General features: G+C 30.5%; 1 protein-coding gene across 2 annotated transcripts in view; it reads left to right on the top strand.

Annotated features, from left to right (window-relative positions):
- The first annotated feature begins 525 nt into the window (after positions 1 to 525).
- Positions 526 to 25,540, top strand: part of LOC135960371 (transcription factor grauzone-like) — a 36,674-nt gene continuing 11,659 nt past the window's right edge. Inside the window, exons 1-2 of one of the 2 annotated variants that reach the window (XM_065511647.1) lie at positions 526 to 691; positions 18,766 to 19,601. In XM_065511647.1, coding sequence (XP_065367719.1) covers positions 605 to 691; positions 18,766 to 19,601 — 923 coding nt within the window. In that variant the 5' untranslated portion in view covers positions 526 to 604. Of the gene's footprint in view, positions 716 to 18,765; positions 19,602 to 25,540 lie in introns of both variants that reach the window. The other variant, XM_065511646.1, reaches the window with a different exon arrangement.

The following is a 25,540-nucleotide window of genomic DNA, read 5'->3' as shown; positions in this document are numbered from 1 at the left end:
TATAGAAATAGCACGCACAAATGTCAAACTACATATATAAAAAATATCCGTCCGTACGCCCGTATGTCAAACTCTATATATAAAAAATAAGTGAATTCGCCTATATTTATTTCAATTCGCCACTGCTGTCACCTTGTTAAATACGCCTTGTCCCTGTCTATACTTGACAAATATTTATCATAACAATAAATGACATTTGTTGTCAAGACAAAGTTGTCTTAGCAAAAGCACTAACAATTTTGTCATAACGAAGCAATAATACTAATAAATGGAGACTATACCTGATAATTTTTTATCTTGACAACCATTTTGACGTTTATCATGATACAAATTTATCAAGTATAGACAGGGGATAATCAGCTGTGCTGCCGATGGCACCTTATTAAAAGCACCTTGCGTCTTGATTTGACATTTGTGCGTACTATTTCTATAATCAGCTGTGTTGCCGATGGCACCTTGTTTACGTGTTTAAAAAAAATCTTATTATTGCGGCTGATTTGCATTTCTATATTTCTTCACGCGCGTGCAAAATGTAGCAAATAATTTTGTTTTTTATTCGCATAAAAATTAAAAAGTTATTGTTTACAAAGTTTTTAATACAAACATGGTTTGTCGATTATGTTTAAAAGAATTAGATGACTTAATTAATATTTTCAATAAAATTGATGGTGAACTTAAGATGTCAGAAGTGGTCAGTAAATATTTTTGGTTTGAGGTACGTATGTACTATGTTCATTCGTGTACTAAAATTTACTCTTCCATGTGATACGTTTCAACGTACCGAATATTTTCGAAGATGATATGCCATCTTTTGTAGCATTTTTTGGAACAAATCAAGATCCGCGTAACAGTTTATAATTTATTTTTTGTTAATATTCACATTTTCTCTATGAGAGCTATCAACACCAAAGAAATTATAAAAATGCAAGCTGTTTCGCTGATCTTGATTTCTAACCATGGAACAACAACAGTCTGTATTATTGCATTATTATTGGTATTGGTATAAAATATCTATGTACATTAGAGTGCTCCAAAAAAATAAAATTGCGAATTTTGACCGCCCCCCCTCTAGAATTGTTCTATGTATTGTAGAAACACATTGTGTAAAATATTAGGATGATAGGATAACGTTAACTGGTGGCGCAACGACGCTGAAGTTTTGAGCTGCATTTACAAGGGGAAAATATGCAATTTTTTCAGTTTTTGTAAAAATTTTGCCATTAAATTATGACTTTAACAATTTAATTTAAAAGAATCGAAATGTGTACGTAATTGTCGTTATAATAAGATATAAAAGACAAAAATTGGTGAAAAAAGTTAAAGTTATTAAAAAATCGCCAGGCCATTAACGTGTCTCAGGCCACTAGAACAAGAAATTTATGAACAAAATTAACATATTTTGAGAAATATTAAAATAAAAGCTAATTTTTACTTAAAATATATCCATATTTACTTGTATATGAGTTTTTGTCCTCGTAGGATACCGTTAACCTATTCGCAGGTATGACCAAAAAAATTAAATTTTTTAACGGCAGTTTCAAAACTCCAATTTCAAATTTTTAAAAATTTTGTTAAACAAATTTCAGAATTTTTTGATCATCACATGGGGATTTATTGACAACATAATAGGGAATAAAAATGTGAAAAAAGTATGTCAATACCTCGTATAGTTTTTCCGTACCTGCGATATAAATTTTGCGATTTTCGAGAAAAACTAATTTTTTGGCCATATTTTGGGGAATGACTAGAATTTCCTTACTGTAATGATATTTAAGTAAAAGCTATTCAGAATAATATAGTCAAGGTAATTTTAAATATAGTCTGAAAGTTTTACTAAAATCGGAAAACTTTAACCCTTAAATCGTGAAGGTCAAATGTCAATTTTTTCAATATTTGGAATTTCTCATGGAAAGATAGCGAAATATTATATATTTTTGGGCCGATTTTGATGAAACTTAAGAAAAATATAAAATGAAGTCTAGTATTCACAATAACAGTACAAAAATGGAATTTAACCCTTAAGAGTACTTGGGGTCAAAATTAATGTGTTTTTCGTGATTTTAAAAGTTGAGGGTCATTTGGACCCCAAGTGCTATTAAGGGTTAATTTCCATTTTTGTACTGTTATTGTGAATACTAGAATAAATTTCTTGTTCTAGTGGCCTAAGACACGTTAATGGCCTGGCGATTTTTTAATAACTTTAACATTTTTCGACCAATTTTTGTCTTTTATATCTTATTATAACGACAATTACGTACACATTTCGATTCTTTTAAATTAAATTGTTAAAGTCATAATTTAATGGCAAAATTTTTACAAAACCTGAAAAAATTGCATATTTTCCCCTTGTAAATGCACCTCAAAACTTCAGCGTCGTTGCGCCACCAGTTAACGTTATCCTATCATCCTAATATTTTACACAACGTGTTTCTACAATACATAGAACAATTCTAGAGGGGGGGACGGCCTGTACCTAGAAAGTTTTTTTCGTCCATAAAATCTTGGAGCACATATACAGTGCCGGACTTAAATATTTAATCTTCCATCTTTATATTTAATCTTCCATATTTTTTAAAAGAAGGCCACAACTTTCGTACGAGTTTCAAAAAATATTTATTTAGATATAACTTTTGAAATATATGGAAAAACTAAACGCACAATAATATTTTGAATAAAATATTTTTTATTTTATTTATATATCGCACTTGATCAACAAGAGGGTATTAACTCAAAATTTTGTAAATTTCACTTTTTTCAAGAAATCAACTAACAACATCAATATCTACTGTAAAAATTTCAACGTATTCCGAGACCACTTGAGACCATTTTCTTGATAATATAGTGACTACTTTTATACAACAAAAAGGTATTATTTCAAGTTAATACAAAAGTTGAAATTGAAATGCATCGTATATTTTCATAAAAAAGGTATTTTGAGTTGAGCGTTTATTCAAGTTAAAAATAATCAAAGTTTTTTATTTATATTTGGTTGTATTTTGAGTTGATACTGTTTTGTTGATAAAATTGGTTTTATTTTATGATTTTAATTCGAAATGTGACTCTTTTTATAATAAAATTGTTTACATTTTGTCAGAAAAATGGTATTAACTCAAAAAATTCATTTTTTTTTGCAATAATTTGAAAAAATTTAAAAGAAAAACAAAATAATTATTTTTTTAAATAGAATTTACATACAATGATGTATTCAGATTATCAAATTCTCTTAAAATGTAAACACAAACAGTTTTTATTTTAAAAATTTTAAAATTTTGAGTTAATACCCTCTTGTTGATCAAGTGCGATATGAAGTATCGGTATAAATCAAGATCAGCAAAACAGCTTGCATTTTTATAATTTCTTTGGTGTTGATAGCTCTCATAATTATAAGCACAAAAACGTTAATATTTTTCCCTGCTCTCTCTTAGTTTAAGAGTTAAATGAATTTAAAGTCAATACATATAATAGTACATAGCAATACAGAAAATGTGAATATTAACAGAAAAAAAATTATGAAAATATAAACTGTTACGCGGATCTTGATTTGTTCCGAAGTATCTATACTTCAATAAAGGCAAAAATCGGATTAAGTTTAATGAATATAGTAGCTTTGTTTTAGACATAAAATTCAAAACCCCTTTTATTGTCAAATTCTTAATTAGGTTGAGATAAAGAGAAAATGAAACTACCATGTATTTTTTTATATCATGAGTTATATGTAGAGGTGCTAAACGGGGAATCCCGTTCCCGAAAATCCTGGGGTTTTCGGGATTATTTAATTTTAAATCCCGTTTTTCATAAATAAAATAAATAGGGGAAATTTTTTTTGTAAGTTATCTAACAAAACTCAATTTAAATCCTCTTCAAATGAAATTGATTTTATCTCATACTACGTTTATACGCACGGCTTATTCGCAAATAAAAATATTGCAATTAGAAAAAAAAAATGCCGCATAAACAGTGAATTAATTTTTTATTTGCGAATAGCTAACTCACGAAAACAACTCCTGATTAACGACACTATTTGCAAATAAGATTTTAAGCATTGCCATATGTTTTAACGCTTTTAGTTTATTAAGACGATTTTTAAATATTTCATTGCGTTTTTGAATTACTTGGATTGCATGACGGACAAGAATTTTTGATTCTATAATTTTTACATTTAAAAAAATAAAAAATGTATCATATTTTATTCAATAAAAGAGCTACCAAATAATTAAATTTTACCATCCGGCATCTTATAAAAACAAGAATTTTCCGTAACCAATGTGACATATAAATAGTGAGTTAGTTAATTGCAAATCATTTTTATTTGCGAATAGGCTACGTATAAACGTAGTATCAGATGAGGAGTTCGAACAAAATGAAAATATTTCGATTGCTAAAAGGCTAAAAGATATTATTAATAAATGTAAAAACCCCAAATAACAATAACGAAACCAAATTATAATGTAGATTTTCAACTTGCAAAAGAAATAGATCATTTTATTTCTGAAGGAACAAGAGGAAAATACTTGCAGATTTGTTATAAGTATTTGCAAACGGGTTTGCCAATGTGAAAGATGGAATGTGAAAGATGTTTTTCGGCAACAGCATATGTCTATAACAAAATTCGTTCCAGAATGGCAGATGAAACTATAGATGCAATAGTATTCTTAAGAAGCTATTTAAAATAGATGGAATGTGAAAGATGTTTTTCGGCAACAGCATATGTCTATAACAAAATTCGTTCCAGAATGGCAGATGAAACTATAGATGCAATAGTATTCTTAAGAAGCTATTTAAAATAAACACTTTTTTATACTAAAGTACGGTTTTTCACCAGTATGTCGATTTTTTTCACGAAAAATCGTATCGCAGAAACGCATTCTACGGAAAATTCTATGAAGAAACCATAGGTCTAAAATCAAATCCTACGCACTTCGTCTTTTATCCAATGATATTTCAGTATATATTTTTTTTAAATAGTTTTTTTTATTGGATAAAATACGAAATGCGCCAGTTAGGATTTGATTTTAGACCTATGGTTTCTTGGGGATAATTTCTTAGAATTTTGCGTAGATTGCGTTTCTGCTATACGATTTTTTACGTTTTGATCGTCCATAGAAATCGACCCGGCCTAATGTACATACTTTATTGTTATTTCTTCTTATATAATGTACTCATGCAAGTATTATATGCTTCTTAGTGTCTAATAAAAATTAATTGCTAAATAAAAAATTTACTTTCAATTGTAAAGACATAATTATGTACAGTGCAACTTCGACAATCCGGACACATATAGTTTTAGGCTCGGTCGGATTATCGAGTTGTCCGGACTATAGCAGTGAAAATTCTTGAAATAATCTGAGTGAATTAATTTTATATTCAGTCCAATTATGAATAAAAAATCCGCTGGAGTTTTTCCCTTCTCCCATTTTTATTGAATTTGAATAGCAAAAATGGGAAAAGGGAAAAAACTCCCGCGTATTTTTTATTCATAATTGGACTGAATATAAAAATTTCAATACATTATTTTGGTTCAAATGTTAACGGGTCCACATTATAGGTATACGGACTACATTTTTTTATCTTCTAATTATTTTTTTTTTCGAATCAAGACTTTTGTAAAATATCCACTATTACTTTGAAGTTAATGTGTTTTATGTTTGCGAAATTAGACAAACACGCTTACGAGGGAAAGAACGGAAACTGAAGTAATGACAGTGCAAAATGTGAATCAAAGTGTGAACAACAAAACATTCGAGGTTAAAACGGTAAAACAACGGCATTTAATTTTTGTTCTTGCATAAAGAAACATTTGTCCGGATTCTAGAGGCAAAAATTTTAAATTGTCCGAAAAATATAAGCGTCCGAATTATTGGAGTGACCGGACTGGCGCATGTCCGAACTGTCGAAGTTGCACTGTACGTTTCTTTCTTATAATTTTCGGGATTTTAGATTTCCCGAAAATCCCGAAATCCCGACCCCCGGGATTTTTAAAAATCAGTCCCGATTAGCATCTCTAGTTATATGTAAATAAATATTTTTTGAAACCCGTACGAAAGTTGTGGGCCTTCGTTTAAAAAATATGGCAGATTAAAGATAAATCTGTATGCTGTGTGAATATTTAAGTCCGGCACTGTATGTATGAGAAGAATAATTATTTTGTATAAGGATTTTTGTTGTTTATACTAAGTGTGTTCGCATACTTTACAGTAAAAATTATCCAGTAACTTTAATTTAGAGCGTAAAAATACATTTACTCTCAATCTAAAAAAATATCCAAAAAAGTACCCGAACAACAATTTGTAAAAATAAATTTATTTTATTATAAATCAATCTTTTCTTTGCAAGGCTTGTAAATTGTGTTAATTTTGTGTAAACTCAAAAATGAGTTTACACATTGAAAATAAATTTATATTTTCGAGTTTGATTACATGAAAATACCACTTATTCTTTCATTACATATATTTTTTTGGTTTGTTATGAATATATACAGTATATACTAAGCTTACATAAGGAAAAAGTTGAATTACAATGTAAAATATACGGAAAAAAGTCAAAAACAAACATTATTTAATTTTGGTAGTGTCAATTAACTCTTTTCACTACCAATTTTATTTGTGTTTTTTAATGATCAATGGTACTTTACAGATACTTATGATCTGTATTCTTCTTCTCTATAAATTTGTTAGTTAGTTCGCGATCGATTTTTTGTTTTGTGATCATCATAATGTAAAATATTGCTTAAAAAACTTCCAGGAAGAAGAATATCGTACAACGTGACTCTGCTAATTTACTTCAATTGCCAATTGGAAAAAAGTATACAGGAGTTGTTGGGGATGTTTTTGGCAACACGAAATATAATTTATAGTGTTTAAGAACGAGCAGAAATGAGGGTAGATGAGCGTTAAAATATAGTGGTAGCTATAGACCTAAAATAACTGAGCGCCTAATGTCAGACAACTTCATTAAAACGCTCAGATTTCAACCAGAACTCTTCCGAGGGAACTTAAAGAAGAATGTGATGTAGTCATTTCCCATGAAACAGTTAGGCAGGCCATAATAAAAAACGAATATTCAACCAGAGTAACATATAAAAAACTAATTATGATTTGGAAGTATATCTCAAGCAAAGGATTGAAAGACTTATGTTTTACTGAAACAATCATGGTCGCGGAACAATATTTAAACACTCTGAAGAACAATTTGCTAAGAAATGCAATACAAATTTTATCTAAACATAAATTGTATATAGTGGGGATGTGGCTTCTTTATAATATCGGCGATGTTATAGACATGACAGCAAAAGGTCTCATCGTCAATCCAAATGAAAATTTTAGTGTGTATTTAAAGAAAAATATCGCTAAAAGGCAACCAAAAAACAATACTGTAAAATTAGAAGAGTTACAAAAGAAATGGAACACTATGACATATAAAAAAACAAAAAATCATCTGCATTGCGTGGTATATCCTAAGCGTGGACATACCAAATAGTAAAAATGCCAAATAAGTAAATAGATTAGTTATTTAATTACTTAAAACTAACTTCTTGTAATTTGTGAAAAGAGTTAATTGACACTACCAAAACTAAATAGTATTTTATTTTCACTTCCTGTTCGTTTCCTTTACATTGGACTATACTATTTATATATACTGTGTATATTCATAATAATCCAAAAAAGTTTATATATCGAAATAATAAGTGGTATATTTCTTGCTATCAAAGTCGAAAATATAATTTTTTTTCAATGTGAAAACTCATTCTTGACATACTGTATTTTTTATGTTGATATTTCTTACTGGAAAAAAATGTCCAGTAAAAAATATCATGTTCTCTATCTACGAACTGTCACTTTTAATACTCTCTTGCTCTCTCGTTACAAGTTTTTAAAAGTAAACGAACGGTATCCCGTAACTTCCAGTGATAATTTGTACAAATTATTACAAATTATCAAGTACGCGAACAAAACTACTGTTAATATTTTAAATTCTTTATGTTTGGCCATTTATCGATAATCTCGGGAAGTGATTATACAATAAAAAAAAGTTTAATGTTTTTAGGAAACGCCATTTAATAATTTTGTTTTAAAATGAACTGAATAAGGAAGTAGAATTTTCATTTGTGTTTAAAGCTGGTAGCCAAAGCAGCTAGTTATTAGTTGTGTACGCGTACTTGATAATTTGTAATAATTTGTACAAATTATCACTGGAAGTTACGGGATTCCGTTCGTTTACTTTTAAAAACTTGTGACGAGAGAGCAAGAGAGTGTTAAAAGTGACAGTTCGTTGATAGAGAACATGATATTTTTTACTGGACATTTTTTGTCCAGTAAGAAATATCAACATAAAAAATACGTTTAAAACATATTGTTGCTAATGTAAATAAAACAAAAAAGTTGAAAATTAACACAATTTACAAGTCTTGTAAAGAAAAGAAGTAAAATAACACAAAAGAAACGCTTTAAATTGGTTTATAATAAAATACAACTTAATTTTACAAATTGTTGTTCGCGTACTTTTTTTTGGTTATTTTTCAGATGGAGAGTAAATTATTTTTACTCTCTAAAATAAAGTTACTGTATATTTTTTACTGGAAAGTACGCGAACACACCTATTGCCTTGTATACTTAATTATAATTTGTAATTGCACAATAAACCAAATGATATCGTTCTCCTATCACAAAGGATAGAATAAGGAAATGTATCATTTCCTTATGATATCGTTTTTCCATGAAATTATGAAATCGTTTTCGCTATAATAATTTCCAATACAAACGGTAGTAAAATTGCCGCAATCAAAAATTCATTATGTAACACATCAAAATACATGGCCCAGACCCACACCAAAAGGAGCTAGGAGCGAATATCGGTCCATTTTTTCACCTAGCCCCCATACAAATGTTCCTCCGGAATGTCTGAGGAATCAGAAATATGTTGATTATCCTGATAAAATTTTGCATAAATTAGTTCTAAGTACATACTCTGAAATTATACTGCAAAGTATGCCGAAAATCGGGCAAAATATGTCCCTGGTCCCCATTCAAGTACCTCCTCCGAAAATGACTTGAACATTCATAATTGTCCTATAATAATTATATGTACATATATGTATATAAAAAAACTTTTTATTTAATAACATTATTAATTATTTAAAGCCTAAAAAAACTATTGTTGTGTAGATTTGTCCCACGACCAACATATTTTTGTGCAGGTGCATAAATGTTGAATGAAAGTTTAAATCTCAATTGAAACTAAACTATTGGATACATACTTCCCATGGACCATCAAGTATTAATTTCAGTTTCAAAATGCATTTGTATTGCAAATTCATGCAATGGTATAGTTCTGTATATTTTGTTAATGTAAAGTTAAAATGCAATGCATATACAGCGGTTGACAAAACAATGGAAACTTTAACAAATATTCCATATGTAGCATAAAATTTAAAATATTTTTTTAAAATAAAATTTTTTTTTTTTAGTATTTAGTATCTTGTCACCACTAACTGCGAAAACGGGTCGACCGATTTCAACCAAAATTCCAGGGTACATTGGGGATGGTCTGTAGATGGTTTATGTTTTATGCATACATACATTTTGGAATTCACCCTAATTGTGGGCAAACTTTTGCAAATAAAAAAAAAATTAAAAAAAAATGCAAAAAGAAAATTGTCAAAAAATTATTTTTATTTTTTCATTCGAGAAATAAATGCTTTTTTTCAATCCCAACGATCAAACAATGCTAATTTTAATTTCGTTGCTTAACATCATTCTAAAAATTTTAATTTACAGTGGTGTACTCTGAAGCGAATGATTTGGTGTAACATGTCCGGTACATACCAAATTTTCATATCGTTCGATAAAACAAGTAGGCCGCTGTTAACATTGTACTATCACCGATGATAAACAAAATTTCCGAAAGTACAACTAATATAGTAAACAACGTCGACAAATCAGATTTCGTTCCCGCCGAACTTCTGCCAAATGCAAATGAATATTCAATCCGTTGGTATTCAAGGTATTCACAAGTCTTACAACCAACTACAAAAATTCGGATTGGCTGTGGGAACGTGCAATTTTGGTACCAACAAATGATGAATTAATGATCAATGAGCGAATTAATTGAAACTGACTGGCGAAACAATGAAATACAAATCGATTGACACAGTAATGAACGAAGAACAAGCTTCAATTATGCTACTGAAACATTGAAGGTTGGATCACAGATAATGTTTCTCTGCAACATAGACGCGCCAAAATTATGCAACGGAACACGATTGACCATCAAAAAATGTTCACCAAATTTAATTGAGGCAACAATCATCGGTCCGCGTTGCTGGTCCTTACAATAATTATGTTTTATATTGCATCCCGATTTGAATATACAGTGTCGGACATAAAACCATCTACAGACCATCCCCAATGTACCCTGAAATTTTGGTTGAAATCGGTCGACCCGTTTTCGCAGTTAGTGATGACATCAAAATGTACACTTCTTTTTAAGTGTTTTTTGTTAAATTAAATTAATAAAAGTATACAAATAAAATACTACAAAAATGTTAAAATTTTTTAAAAAATTATTTCAGATTTTAGGCCACTAATGAAATATGTGGAAGAATTTCCATTATTTTGTCAACCACTGTAGGTGCATTTAAACATACTCTCACAAAATTTTAATAAATGAGTGGTCACGAAATCTTTGAAGTCAAATTCGAATAATAAAAATATTAAATCATTCTGTTATTGTTAATGAAGTATTAGTCTTAAGTTTTGAATTAGTGCACACAAATAAACATAAATAATTTTGAACTTAAAATTTAGTGGAAAATTTGTAGTTCCACTCATATTAGTGCAGAAAAAAAAGATGCAAATAAACTGAAGATTGCTTTTTTAAAAATCAAATACTTAATTTAATTTTGAGTGCAAACTTTTTTAACTCACTATGTATCACTAATGTATAGTGAGACTGATAATTTTCAACTCAGCACTAAATATCAACAACATGATTTCAATAATTTTGAACTATAACTAAGAATTAGTGCAAACTTCAAAATTAGTGCACTAGCCGCATCTATAATATTTTTAATTTTATTCATAATTCATGTGCATATTTTGTTGGAAATATTGGAAATTAAACTGAAAAAACGTAATAACCCCACAATTTATGTAAATGATTTAATATTCATTTTGTTTTAATTTTTTTTTTATTATCGAGCCATAACCGCAAAAAAATCTTAAGCGACATATTTTTCATATAGCGTTTTTTTAATAAATGAATTCATTGGCATTATTTGCATCATCTATAAAAATTTGACGGTCACACTGTGTATCCTTATGAATTTATAACAAAAACAATTTTAGCTTAAGCGCATTTGAAACTATTTTGTTTTTTTGTAACAGGGGCTGAAAAATATACAGCCCAATTATGAAATAATGAAATAGAAATATAGAAAATATAGAATTTGAATAGGAAAAATGAGAAAAGGGCAAAAACTCCCAGGGAATTTTTGTTTATAATTGTTCTGATATTGTTTTTAAAAGTTATAATCTATCTATATAGTATATAAAATACAAAAAAGGTTTCTACCTATGTCCGTTATAGACTCTGAGACCATAAAACCGATTAGCTCCAAACTGGTATCATTGGAAAGGAAATTTTCTGAATATGGTTTTAGACACCTAAAACTACATTAGGTCCATTCGGTGCTTTCGTAAAGAAGATTTTCGAATTTTCTCATACAAACATTTTTCATCTATATTGTTACGTTTTAACCTATTCAAAACGCTGGTTTATTTCCTTTAAATAAACCGGATACTTTTGATTGCAAATAAAAGCAGTTTAGTAATTTGAAAATTGTAACAACTCTTTATTTATTTAAAAATGTACAACAACAGAATTAAATAGTCACTCAATGTTTTTTTATACACGTTTATAAATTCTCAGAAATAGAGACACACTTTATAATGTACACGAATTAACTTGAAAAATACAGCACACTTTAAGGCACTCAGTTGATGTTTATTCGAATAGCGATAAACTGACTAACGACTGCAACCTTTGCCACTATTTATAACACTGCATTACCATCTAGAAAGCTCTATTTCTACAATGTTCTTTAATTGAATATTCGAATTCGAATATACGGTCGCTTTTATTTAATAATGCCCACAGATATGTTACAGTTTGCTATTACAGCACTGTTATTTGAAAGCATTATGCTACTTTTAAATCAGTCCTTAAAATCGTTATATTTGAATTCAAGTACAATTTCGTAACACTGCCTTCCGCTTAAGCCAGTTCGTCCCGAATAGGCATAGATTCACTTCTCCCATAGGCGGCTAGTCGTTTCAGATGTTCAACTTTAATTCCCGATATCGGTCTTCCACATTTCCGTATTCTATAAACCATGTCGTCCAATTTCTTAACCACCCTATGTGGTCCTTTGCAGTGATTCGTTAATTTGGATGACAAACCCTTATTACGTTGTGAGCTATATCTGGTTTTCATTTGGTCATTTGTTATTTTAATTCGTCTCCGAACGAGTTCATGCATTTCTTTTTCTGCTGAAGCACCTTCACCCATCTTGGAACCCGGCCTGATGATCTTTTCTCTGCGGGACAGACCAAGCACTCCAACAGGAACCATTCTGTCGTTGCACTGTTCAACGAGGGCCTCCATTGTTACATGGCCACTTCTCACATCCGTTGGTTCCAACACCAACAAACCATTGTCTATACAATCATCCACTTCCTCACGGGCCCATACCAAATCCTCTGACTGCGATGGCAACCTTTTGTGCTCAACAAAAACTAACTTTCTTACTTGTGACTTGCTCTCATATCCGACGTCAAGGGGTATTTTAACATTTCGCCAATTCATGACTTTTTGTACCATATCCAAAGTAATGCTGTGACTAATCATGAAGTCTGCACCAATGATTACTTCGTCCACAATATCGGCAACAACAAAGACATGATTTACGCTAATACCACCAATAGTTAGTTTCACATTAACTTTACCATGGACAGCGGCAGGCTCTCCAGTAGAGGTGCGTAGACTTACATTGCAAATTGGTGCCATCGATTTCTTTACTAAATCTGTTCTGATGATAGACTGCGACTCTCCCGTGTCCATAGTAAGGATGTGCTTCCGACCGTTGATGTACCCACTAGCAGTAAGATTGTTATTTTCCTGCTGCAGTATTGATATGGAGATGGTAGGGCCATCATGTGTGGGTGTCAGATCCTGTCCCTCAGTGCAAGCTCGGTTTATAGTTCGCTCCTGTAATGCTTGGTGATTCGCCAGCTAGCTATTTCTTGATACTGAAACATATCTGATTCGCTTTCTTGGTGCTCTGCAGTTTCACTGAATGTGACCCATTTTTCCACAGTTATAACATTTAACTTTGGCTTTAGTTTGTCTCTTACTTAAAGCCTTTAAAACTTTCTCTATTAATTCCTTTAATTCGTGACCATACTTCTATCATTTTCAGCGACAACCTCGATTTTCCGCACATTACACACCTGGGGCTTTGAAATTATCTTTGCTGTTTCTTGTACCAGCGCGAATGAGACGGTTTCAAAGAATGAGGACTTTGGTGTGGCACATACCGCATATTTTATCTCTGGATCGCGAATACCATTCACAAATTCCTCTATCTTCAAATGCTACAAAATCGGATGGTTCTCCCCTGGATAAATAAGCTGTAGCAAACGCTCGATTTCCATCGCAAAATCTTGTAGCGTCTCATTGGCATTCTGCACTCTGTTGCTCGCTGGCACGCTTTCAAGAACTACCGCTGCATTTCCTTTTAAGGCCAAAATCAATTCGATGGCTTTTTCTTCGACTTTCCACATGTTTCTAATGGCAACCGTATCGAATTGGAACTTGAACACAAGTCAACATAATCGCAATCATCTCCGTTCTCGCAAAACTACACTGAGAGTGTTAACCAACTTAAACACCATTGCTCCAACCTTTTAGATATCCATGGTGTAGTGCCAACAAAACTAGGAGCCTTTATTTATCAACTTCTTGGGATTGTTTTTCTAGGCCGTTCTCTAATTCGGACACCTTTTTGTCAAATTTGGATACTTGCATTTCAAGGTTATCTACTCTGCTGTTTATAACCACACAAAGTTCTTGAAGTTTCTCGTCTGTAGCTTTAGAAGTTTCTTGAAATTTCGCTTCCAGCTTCTCATTTTTGACCTGAACTTCAGCTAACAGCTTCTCGTTGTTTACTTTAGAAGTTTCATTTCATTGACATTAAATAGTCACTCAATGTTTTTTTATACACTCAATGTTTTTTTATAACAGACACCGAAAATAACGGGTTCACTTTCATTTCAATTGTAAATTCTCATTCGCAGCTATTTAAAATTAATTTTTTGTGATATATAACTGAGAGAGTGATTTATTCGAGAACATTTTAGGTTTGGGGTTGAGAGAAACAGAAAATAAACAAACACAAAAATTTATCAAAAGATTAATAAGAATTTAAAAAAAATTTCTCATTTCTGTTACTCAGACTGCATTACTTCATACTTATCATATTATTTCCATAATTTGTTAAAAATTACTAATAATATGTCATTGTATGTAAATAAAAGAAAAAGTAACAGTTATTAAGAACAAGAACAAATGAATTGTTAATCTCGCACAAAACTATTAAAAAACAACAAAAACGAATAAAGGTCATACAGGTCATTCAGTGATTTATTTTTATCACAAAAATATAAATCACAATTTGGGATTTTTGGTATATGGACGAGTTATTTTCGATCTCTGCTTTATAATGTACACGAATTCACTTGAAAAATACAGCACACTTTAAGGCACTCAGTTGATGTTTATTCGAATAGCGTCTCTGTTCTTTAACTGAATATTCGAATTCGAATATACGGTCGCAGCAAACAGCGTTGCCAACTTACGATCAATGGTCAACTGAAAGCTTTTATTTAATAATGCCCACAGATATGTTACAGTTTGCTATTACAGCACTGTTCTTTGAAAGCATTATGCTACTTTTAAATCAGCCCTTAAAATCGTTATATTTGAATTCAAGTGCAATTTCGTAACACTGCCCCCCGCTTAAGCCTGTTCGTCCCGAATAGGCATAGATTCACTTCTCCCATAGGCAGCTAATCGTTCTAGATGTACGACCATCATTTTAGATCTCGGGCTCTTTTCTGTCTGTATTCTGTACACCACGTCGTTTAATTTCTTAATCACTTTGTATGGTCCATCCCAATGGGTTTGTTGTTTGGGAGACAGTCCTTTCTTGCGTTGTGGGTTATACAGCAGTACAAGTTGGCCTTCATTAAATCCCTCAGAATTCGCTGCTCAATCGTATCTGGCTTTCATTTTGTCGCTGGTCATTTTTATTCGTCTGCGTACGAATTCGTGAAATTCGTTAAGGTCATCTTGCTCTTGGGAAGTGTTTTCATTATTTGATGAGGGCTGAATACCGAATTCTAAATCACCAGGCAACTTGAGTGAAGACAAAAACTCATATACAAGTAAATATGGACATATAAGTAAAAATGAGCTTTTATTTTAATATTTATCAAAATATGTTAATTTTGTTTCTACCTTTCTTGTTCTTGTAGCCTGGCGAATTTTTAATAACTTAAAAATTTTTTGACCAATTTCTGTTTTTTATGTCTCATTAGAACGACAATTACGTACACATTTCGATTCTTTTTTTTTTGGCAAAATTTTTACAAAAACTGAAAAAATGAATTTTTTCCCTTGTAAAAGCATCTCAAAACTTCAGAGGGCTTGCGGCACGTTTTAACCCCAACCGATTTACCTAAAATTTTTTCAGGATGATTTTTTTACTAATGTTTACCAAACTAGAGGGTGAGAATGGCCAAAATCCAACTTTCGTTTATTAAGGGCCACCCTAATAATACACATTAAACAAAAAACATGTATACACAGTTTTATTGACCAACAGGCATATCTTGCAATTTCAAAGCGCTTTGGTGGAATGATGTATGTTGTATAGCTCTACTGCTATCTTCAGTAGTTATTCAGGACCTGGAATCGTTTGTTAATTCTTGAAGATATAAAATACTCTGCTCTCCTACATTAGGAGGATTTACGGTTGGTATATTGATCTTTGACTTCACAATACATACTTTTGATTGTGGACCAAATTATTTCAATAGGGTTAAGCATTGGTGAATAGAGACACAATCATAAAAGTGTTGCGAAAATTTCACGTAAACGACTGTGGCAAGGGGCATTGTCACATACCAGAACGAGTTCAGATAACTGATTACCCAACTCTTGCTATCAACACTTTTGACCCATTCGTTTGCGCGGCAGTGAACGAACCTCTGCAACTATCCATTTGAATAATGCCTGCGGTACCAATTGCACATATCAGGAGGATGTCGTGGCCACGAGAAGTAGGTATCGAAAGAACTGTTCGGGATCCAACACGAGACCAATCATCTTTTCTACGACAAAATAAATTGAAATTGGTCTCTTTATCCAGACCACCACATCTTTCCACGTCTGATATAATCGTTAATTTTGTTTTTTTTTTAGTTTAAAATAAATGTTTCTCAATTTTATTTAGAATTTTCCCAATTTCATTTGGAATTTTCTCAATTTCAATTGAAATTTTCCCAATTTCATTTGTAATTTTCTAAATTTCAATTTGAATTTCTCAATTTCATTTGGAATTTTTTCAATTTAAAAATTAATTTCTCAATTTCATTTGGAATTTTCTCAATTTCAAATGGAAATTCTCAATTTCAATTGGAATTTTCTCAATTTGAAATGGAATTTCTCAATTTCATTTGGAATTTTCTCAATTTAAAATGGAAATTCTCAATTTCATTTGGAATTTTCTCAACATGTAAAATTATACATGTTAACTTTTACGTTGATAAATGTGCTCCCAATTTATAAATAAAACTGAATTTATGAAAATATAAAAGCCAAAAATAATTTAAATTAGAACAAAAATGAATTTTTAACTAAAAATTATTTTTTGTGTGTAATTTTTGTATTAATGTGAAGTGACGCAAAATCAAGTAAATGTCTTTTTTTATTAACTATCAATGTTAACACTATACGTTAGTGTTGGAATATGAAAATGAATTTCTAAACTATTTGTCAACTTTTATTATTATTCATTATATAACAACTCTGTAAATATTTGACATTTATATTTTATGTATCTATTAAGAAAATTAAGGACGCGCGTTTTTACTTTTGAATTTTATCTCTGCAAATACTGCGTAATTTCAACAGGTTATGGGCCCATGTGCGCAAAATGGAGCGAGTTATTGAAATAGAGAAGTTAACGAGCAGATATAACTATCAAATATGGAGATTTGCAGCTGAGCATGTACTAAAGCTTCAAGGCTACTGGCAGGCAATTCTGGGTACTGAAACAAAAGTCGATGTTCAGGAGAAAGCGCTGTCCAGACTTGTGCAGAATTTGTATATACAGTGCCGGACTTAAATATTCACACAGCATTCAGATTTATCTTTAATCGTCCATATTTTTTAAACGAAGGACCCAACATTCGTACGGATTTCAACAAAAATATTTATTTACATATAACTTATGGAAATATATGGAAAAACTAAACATAAGGTGGCACATTTCAGAAAAATAATTATCTAATGTTTCGAAGTTCGATTTTAAGGGGGACAAAAATATTCACACAGTTTCTAATTTTTAATAGGAAAATAGTTTTTTTTAATAGTTTAATATTTTGTGGAGTAGCCTATCTTTTTAATGACTTCTTTTATTGTAGTAGGTTTTCTTTTAAAATATTAAGGTACACTGTTTTGTCCATTGAACCGTCGATGAAAACTAAGTTTCCTACACCAGTTGCAGCCATACAACCCCACAACATGACCCCTTATCCACCATGTTTGAAAGTGTTTACTACATTGTACTTTTCCAATTCAGTGTTTGGCCTTCTCCAAACTCTTACTCTGATTATTTAATTGATTAAATGATTTAATTGATTATTCCGTGGCCAGTTTTTGGATTTATTAGCCAAGCACACTTAGAAAGGTGACTGCATCACTGCAACAATACAAAAACAACAGGAACTTTGTTTTTGTTAAAAAGTAGGTGAACTGTCAAAGTTGCCTGTTGTTTTTGCTTTTGGGTTAGTTGTATTTTTCGCCACAACAACCACAAGTGAATTGACAATTCAAACTGAATAAAAAAATAATCAGCTGTTTCATCGCAGTCACCTTTCTAAGTGTGCCCTGCCTTAGGCATTAATATATACTGAAATAATTTAAATTTTTTAACTAAATTCTGTAGTTTTAATGATTTACTTAAAATTATATGTAGTGATTCTATTGTATTGTCCGTCACTGTATTATCTTCTATACCAAGAGATGTTCTTGTGCCATCCAAAACAAAGGATTTGCAACAAAAAATTAACTAAAATTTGTTTATAGTATATCCTTGAAGGGGTGCTTTAGTTTTGTCCGTTTCATTTTCTACCTTAAAATATTTTTTGATTTTATGTTACCTCTTATAGAAAGGTTAACTTTGAAAGTATTTGTTTATCAATAATAAACATATTAACAAATGAAAATAATACATAATAGATATTTAAAACTTTGATTTTATACAAAAAAATACTATATGAAAAAAATTCATTGAGGGGGCGCTTTAGTTATGGCCAATACTGTAGATGGGTCCAGTTTCGTTTGTAAAATTAAATACAGATAATAAAATTTAACCCATCTGAGTCAAAACTTATAAATAAACTAAATAGAAATACATATTTTTAGCCAAAGAAGGATGATCCAATTTCGACTGTTATTTGTAAACATTGTTGGCTGAAAGTATATGATTTTCATGAATTTTATAAAATGGTACATTCAGCATACAGAGTATTGCAAGATGGCTTTACAGCGAAAGGTGAAAATATGACCCACTGTGATTCTACAAATGAATTTGAAGAATATTGTTCTTTACCGTACGAATGTGAATCTTATGATAGAATTTGCGAAATAGGAGAATTGCCATATCAAATGCAATCCAAGGAACTCGAAGAAAGTTATATAAAAACCTATAAAATAGCACCTCGGGATGTTTTGTCTGATAATTCTATTTGCGACGAGAACCATCCGGATACGAATACATCTTACAATGAAATTATTGTAGCTACTGGGAAGAAAGAAAATACAAAAAATATTTGTAGGGACATTAATGAATCTGAGTCATCTATTGAAAAGAAAATTTCACATAAGTCGACTAAGCTCAAATATGTTCTATCTAACTCAGTAAATAAAAATACAATTGCAAGCAACGCCAAAGGTTCAATGGGAAGAAAGAGAGGTCGTCCAAAAAAAGAGAAAGGCCCAATGAAGCCACGAAAGAATCCAGATGAACAAGAAACATACAAAGCAAAGATAAAAGAGTATGATGCTGAAATTGCAAAGTTCATGTCATTGTATTGCGATATTTGCAATAGCAAATCCGAAAATTTTCCTGCATTAAGAGTTCACATGCGCGATACACATAATATTAAAGAGGGATATGTGACTTGCTGCGAAAAAAAGTTTAATAAAAGAGCTCTTCTCTTGTATCACATACGGCAACATTTAAATCCCAGTTGTTATCGGTTAGTTTCTTTATATATAGGAATCTGTGGACTTTTGACATAAGCACAAATCTCGAAATTAGATTATTTATTTTTTTCTTCTCTGTTTTATATATATTTTTATTAATTCTTCATTTGCATAACCGAGCCCTTAGGGCCTCATATGGTTAATAAAAGCTACTAACTATATAACAAATAATAAAAAAATATATACATATGTAAACTTAAAGAAAGAAAAGAAAGGCATCTGAAACACTATTTTACAATCTGGCTGACGTTTTATGCAAAAGTCCACAGAAACATTTCTAAATATAATAAATTATAAAATGAATAAGCTACCTTTATAGTATCTGAGATCTTATCTGAATTGAATGTAAAATGTAAAAAAATTTTATACACACCACCAAAAATATGGGGGTTAGGGTGGGTCAATTTGTTCGGGGCCAAAAAAAGTGATAAAGCGTATAGCAAATTCGTAATCTTCGTAAAATTCTAAGAACTTTTCTCGAAGAAACCATGGTTCTAAAATCAAAATCAAGCTTCTGTACATAAATAATGGTTTTGAAGATTTTTTTAAAAATAATAATAGTCAAATTGGTAAAAAACCTAAATATTTTGCTACCCAAAATTAAAATATATTAATTTAACTAATTTTCATTCAAAATTGAGTTAATACAACAAACAATTGATTTAAAACATAATTAAAAAAAATTTATGTCAAAACTGAAAATGGAAAATAAAAAAAAAATTAATCGCTTTTTTATTAAAACTAATTTTTTTATTCAAAAAATTAATTAACTTTTTATTGAAAGATAATTAAACGAAATAAAAAATGACAGAAAAATATTGGCAAACCGCGGTTAAATAAATTAAGCATCGACCTATAGCGGCAGTTTACATAAAATATATTTTTTGCTATCCGTTCGTGGTATTCTGTTTCGGCTTTCAATAGTAACTGTCAAAATATCATCACGATTTCTATTGCACGTCGGGAAACATTGGTAAGTGTTTGTGTTGAATCGCAAACATTTTATATGCTAAATAATAAAAAGAAACTGGGCACTGTGGTTCCAAATCAAAATCTAGGTGGACAAAATTAGGCGCTATTTTTATATAGAATTGGTGTCTCCGATTCCAAAAAAAAATGTTTAAAAGATCAATATAAACTTTTTTCACGTTACAGTAGGGTCTAGATCCATCGTAGGCGTTCATATTGTCCAGGTTACGATGATTTTCGTCAAAGAACCCGAATGTGAACAAAAGAGCGTAAAAATACACACATTTCATTCAGTTGCTTGATGTTGTTGTAGATATTTTATTTTTTACCCAAAAAAGCACAAATTAAATGCCTCTATTTGCCTACCAATGGTCTAGATATATAAAAATCATAATTAAAAAAAATTAAAAAAATACGTTTTCATGTGTTTCTGAAACTAAATTTTTAAAAAGATCTGCATTTACACAGTGCTGGGGTTAGATTCATCGCTCTCTCCATTGTTTTTCTTATTCTATTCTTTACACTACAGTATTTTAATTTCAGATCACTCAAATATACATATATGAAGATTTACGCTTAAACTGTAAGCAATTGTACAAATCGCTTAGTTCCCTAAGTAGGGGATTGCTAGATCAGGAATCGGATGATCATCAAAATCAATGTATCCCAACAAATGCTCGTAGGGGATGTTTGTAGTAAATGGCGGCTCAGACCAAATGCTATCGTCATCTAAGTCAATCATGTCAACGTAGTCTGAGCAATCAAAATTTATTTTAGGTTTTTCGTAAGCTCTAAGTTTTGACGGATCCCAAAGGTTGTTACGAAAATGCAAAATTTTGTTTGTGCATCTCTCACTCACGGCTTTCTTGTCATCGAAAAATATAGTCATTAAAACATTTTCCAGGTGAGTAAAGTACGCATTATTTTGCACAACTTTATTAACAATCTCTCTAAAATTTGGCGGTAAATATTGCGTCGACCGTATAAACTTAAACAATAGATGACTGTGCTATAGATCTTCACATTAAAGTGCATTGGCACATAAACTTTCATAATGAATTCTGATAATATTTTCAAGTTTTCCGATGCCACAGTGGGCAGAATCAACATTTTGTGGAAATAAATATGGCATTTCTAAACGGCTGGTCCGATCTGGATAAAATTTTACGTGGGCGTAGACAAGGAGTATTCGAGTTTAAACACGTGCCATTTTCCGGCTTCCCATCCGATTTCAAAGATTTTTATATTTTTGGAAAGCGCTTGGCTAGGTCTTGCTTTTTATCTCTTATAATTTCTGAGTTTTAAGTTATATATTCCAAAAATTAAGTTATCTAAACAAAAACATAAATAATTCGGAATAAATGTGGATAAAAATGTTACTAATATTTGCAATCCTATTAAAATTTTTATACAAATTTTAGTTTTAGAAAATCAATAAATATGTAATAAAATCTTTATTAACAAAACTCAATGAAATTTTCAACGTTTTTTAAATTTGTCATTCTAAATAAGAAATTAAAAAAAAATTGTCAAAAGTGTATCCCGCAATTCCTAAAAATTGGATCGAAAATCCAAAAAATTATATTTTTTAAAATTCCGCTCACAGGGTCAAAATTTCCATCGGGACTGGGGAAAATACAGTTTTGGGATTTTAGAACATGTGGCTCAAAATTTAAATTTGATAAAAAATGGGTCAAATTTCGAAGGGCGTAGGGGCGAAATATTCGAAAAATGGGACATGTTTTTTATACCCAAATGTTCTCCGTAAAGAAAACATGAAACTGTTATATGGTTTTGAAGAAAGTTTTTTTTTTAATAAAACAAGAATTAAGCCACCTTTTCACCCAAAAAACAGCAAAAATCTACTATTTTTTAATTGATAATCGTTTATTTTTGGAACCATAATTGATATTGCTCTGAAATATTCTGTATATTATTATTTAGTTGTCTAAATAAATTCGGTCCAAAAGTACGGGCTATATTTTTAAAAAACCGGACCAAGGTATGGCAAAATTTACATTTTGAAATGCCTATACCTCGGAAATTATAGCACATGCAAGCACGTTTTTTCAAGACCTAGCCGACCGCTTTCCAAAAATATAAAAATCTTTGAAATCGGATGGGAAACCAAAAAATGGCACGTGCTTAAAAATTGTACATGTCGACGGTACCCTGGAGCATTTGTGGGGTCCATTTTAATAACTTAAACTCATTGTCTACGCCCACGATCGGACCAGCCGTTTAGAAATGCCAGATTTATTTGCAAAAAATTTTGATTCTGCCCCACTGTGCGATGGTGAGTTAGTTGTTATTTACATTCGCAAAATTCTGCTGGCTTTTGTTAACCATCGAGACTGCACTATTGGTCCTGCCATGAAAGGAAAACGCTATTTTTCCTGCCATAAAGGAAAACGCTATTTTGCGATTGTATGTAACAATTAACTCACCATCGCATCAGAGGCATTGAATTCTGGTGGACGTAAAAAAGTTCTGCACTTCTTTTTTTCACGAGCGACTTTGGCTGTATCCATAACAATGAACTCCCCCACTTTATCCATAAACTCAATGGCCCATAATCATAGTCAAACACTAAAGTCGGTTCTTTTTAAAAACAACTTTAATATAAAAACCAGCTCTTAATTATTTTGCAACTATAGTCAACATTAAAGTATGTTTTAAATTGAACCGACTTTAACTGGGTGCCACCTCAAATATAGAAAATGTTTTCATACAATATACAACAAAATATGGACAAGTGGCACCGCTGCACAGCTGACATAGAAATTTAAAAAAAAAAACAAAAAAGGTAAACAATAAAAGTAAACGCGGAATCTACAGAAAAAAGCAGTTTGTGGTAGAAAAATGGAATAAATAAGATTAATATCATATTTAAGATATTTTGGTACTAATTTTATTGACAACTGTTCAATAATCGCAGAATTTCTGCCAATATCTTTTAACATAAACATTTTTGACTTTTTGTCGAACCTTTTACTTGGTGTTAAATGAGTTAAAAACAGCTTCAGCTAGTTTTATATTTACAATCGACTTTAACGTCAAAAGTATATTTTATCTTGTCTATGGTAGACCTAAAGTCCACTCTTAAGTAAAGACGACTTTATTTCTCTTAAAATATACTTTATTTCTGACTATGATTATGTGCCAATGTCTCTAAAAACTGCCGTTGCCAGGGTTTAATTCCCGGTTCGGCCAATATTTTTTAATAAATTTTTAATTGCTATTTGATTTAATTTCTTTTTTTTAATAAAAAATTGAGTTTTAATAAAAAAGCGATTAAATTTTTTTTTTCAATTTTTCCATTTTCAGTTTCGACTTAAATTTTTCAAAATAAATTTTCTTTTAATTATGTTTGGAATCAATTGTTGTTTTAAATTAGTTAAATTAATATATTTTAATTTTGGGTAGCAAAATCTTTAGGTTTTTTACCAATTTGACTATTATTATTTTTAAAAAATCTTCAAAACCATTATTTATGTACAGAATTTTCTTAAAATAAACACTGATATGGAAAGCTGAGAAAATTTCTTTTTAAACAAGCCTTTTTCCAGTGATACACATCCAAAAAAAGTAGCATTATTTTCAGTGGTCATGAGCACCAAATTTTCTCGTAAAAAACCGGAAGCTCGATTTTGATTTTAGAACCATGGTTTCTTCGAGAAAAGTTCTTAGAATTTTCCGTAGATTACTAATTTGCTATACGCTTAGTAGGCCAAAAAATTGACCCAGCCTAATGGGGGTATATTGATTTTGTCATTCCGATGGTAACGTACTACGGTTAATATGAATTTAAGAAATATTCGGAAGTTCTTAAAAGATCAAACTATAAGAGCAGGGGTTTCGGGTCGTACTTCGAAAGTGCAGCACGAAAGCCGCTCCTTATTTGATCAGAAAACTCTGACTACTTATGAATAAATGAAATAAATACTATTGGGGGATTCAAACTGTCTCCTATTAGGTCGTATTGTCATAATGTCATAAAATATTTTTTTAGTTTAAATAAATTTTTGTTGGGTTTCAAACAAAAAAGTTATATACTAATAAGACTTTTAGAATTATGTTTATTGGTTTGTCATAAAATAACACTTTTTTTTTGCAGCACAACAAGAATTTGTTTAAACTAAAAAAATATTTTACGACATTATGACAATACGACCTAATAGCAGACCGTTTTAATCCCCCATATGTAAATAAAAATAAATAAACATTTCTCCTAACAACTTTTTGATTAAAAACTACCAAAATATACTAAATTTTAAATATTTGAAAAACGCTATATCGATTTGTTCCTATTCTGATTTCATTAATTCTGCCAAAGCTTTAATTAGTGCAACATTGATTTTTTTAAACTTGACAAACTGAGACAAATAGTGCCAAAATTAATTTTCAAAACCTAATTAACATATTGACATATTTAAGTAGTATTTCAATTGGAGGGTGGATTCCAATTTATTTTTTATCTCATGGATTTTCTGATGTGCAAAAAATATTTATTAATGAATTCATCAAAAGGGAAATAATCATTTTGATCGAACTGTATCTGGCAGGGATGATAGATGTAATTTTCCAATTTAAATATGTACAAATTTTACTTATTATCCTATTTGTACTTAAAATGTATTATTGCATATAGACTTCCATGTTATTGCTTTAGCTAATTTTACTCAGAATAAATTACAATTTCGGAATAAATATTCAAATTATTAACCAGTATCTGCGTTTAATATGTGCACAAACGAATGTTTCTATAAATCACAAGAATTCTTTTATTTTTTCATAAACTTTTTATGTCAAAATTTCAAATGAAGCTGAAATCTAGAAAAAGCTGCAAATAAAGATTATTGGAAAAGAAGAATTTGTCGAGTCCTTTGGCATTTTAGAACCGAACACTACTAAATACGGTCTCGATTTCAAATAACAAACGAGCCGGGAGAATTCCCGATAT

Source organism: Calliphora vicina, chromosome 5 (assembly GCF_958450345.1).
Source record: "Calliphora vicina chromosome 5, idCalVici1.1, whole genome shotgun sequence".
NCBI lineage: Eukaryota > Metazoa > Arthropoda > Insecta > Diptera > Calliphoridae > Calliphora > Calliphora vicina.
Note: the sequence above shows the minus strand (reverse complement) of the source record. Positions and strands in the feature narration are given on the sequence as shown.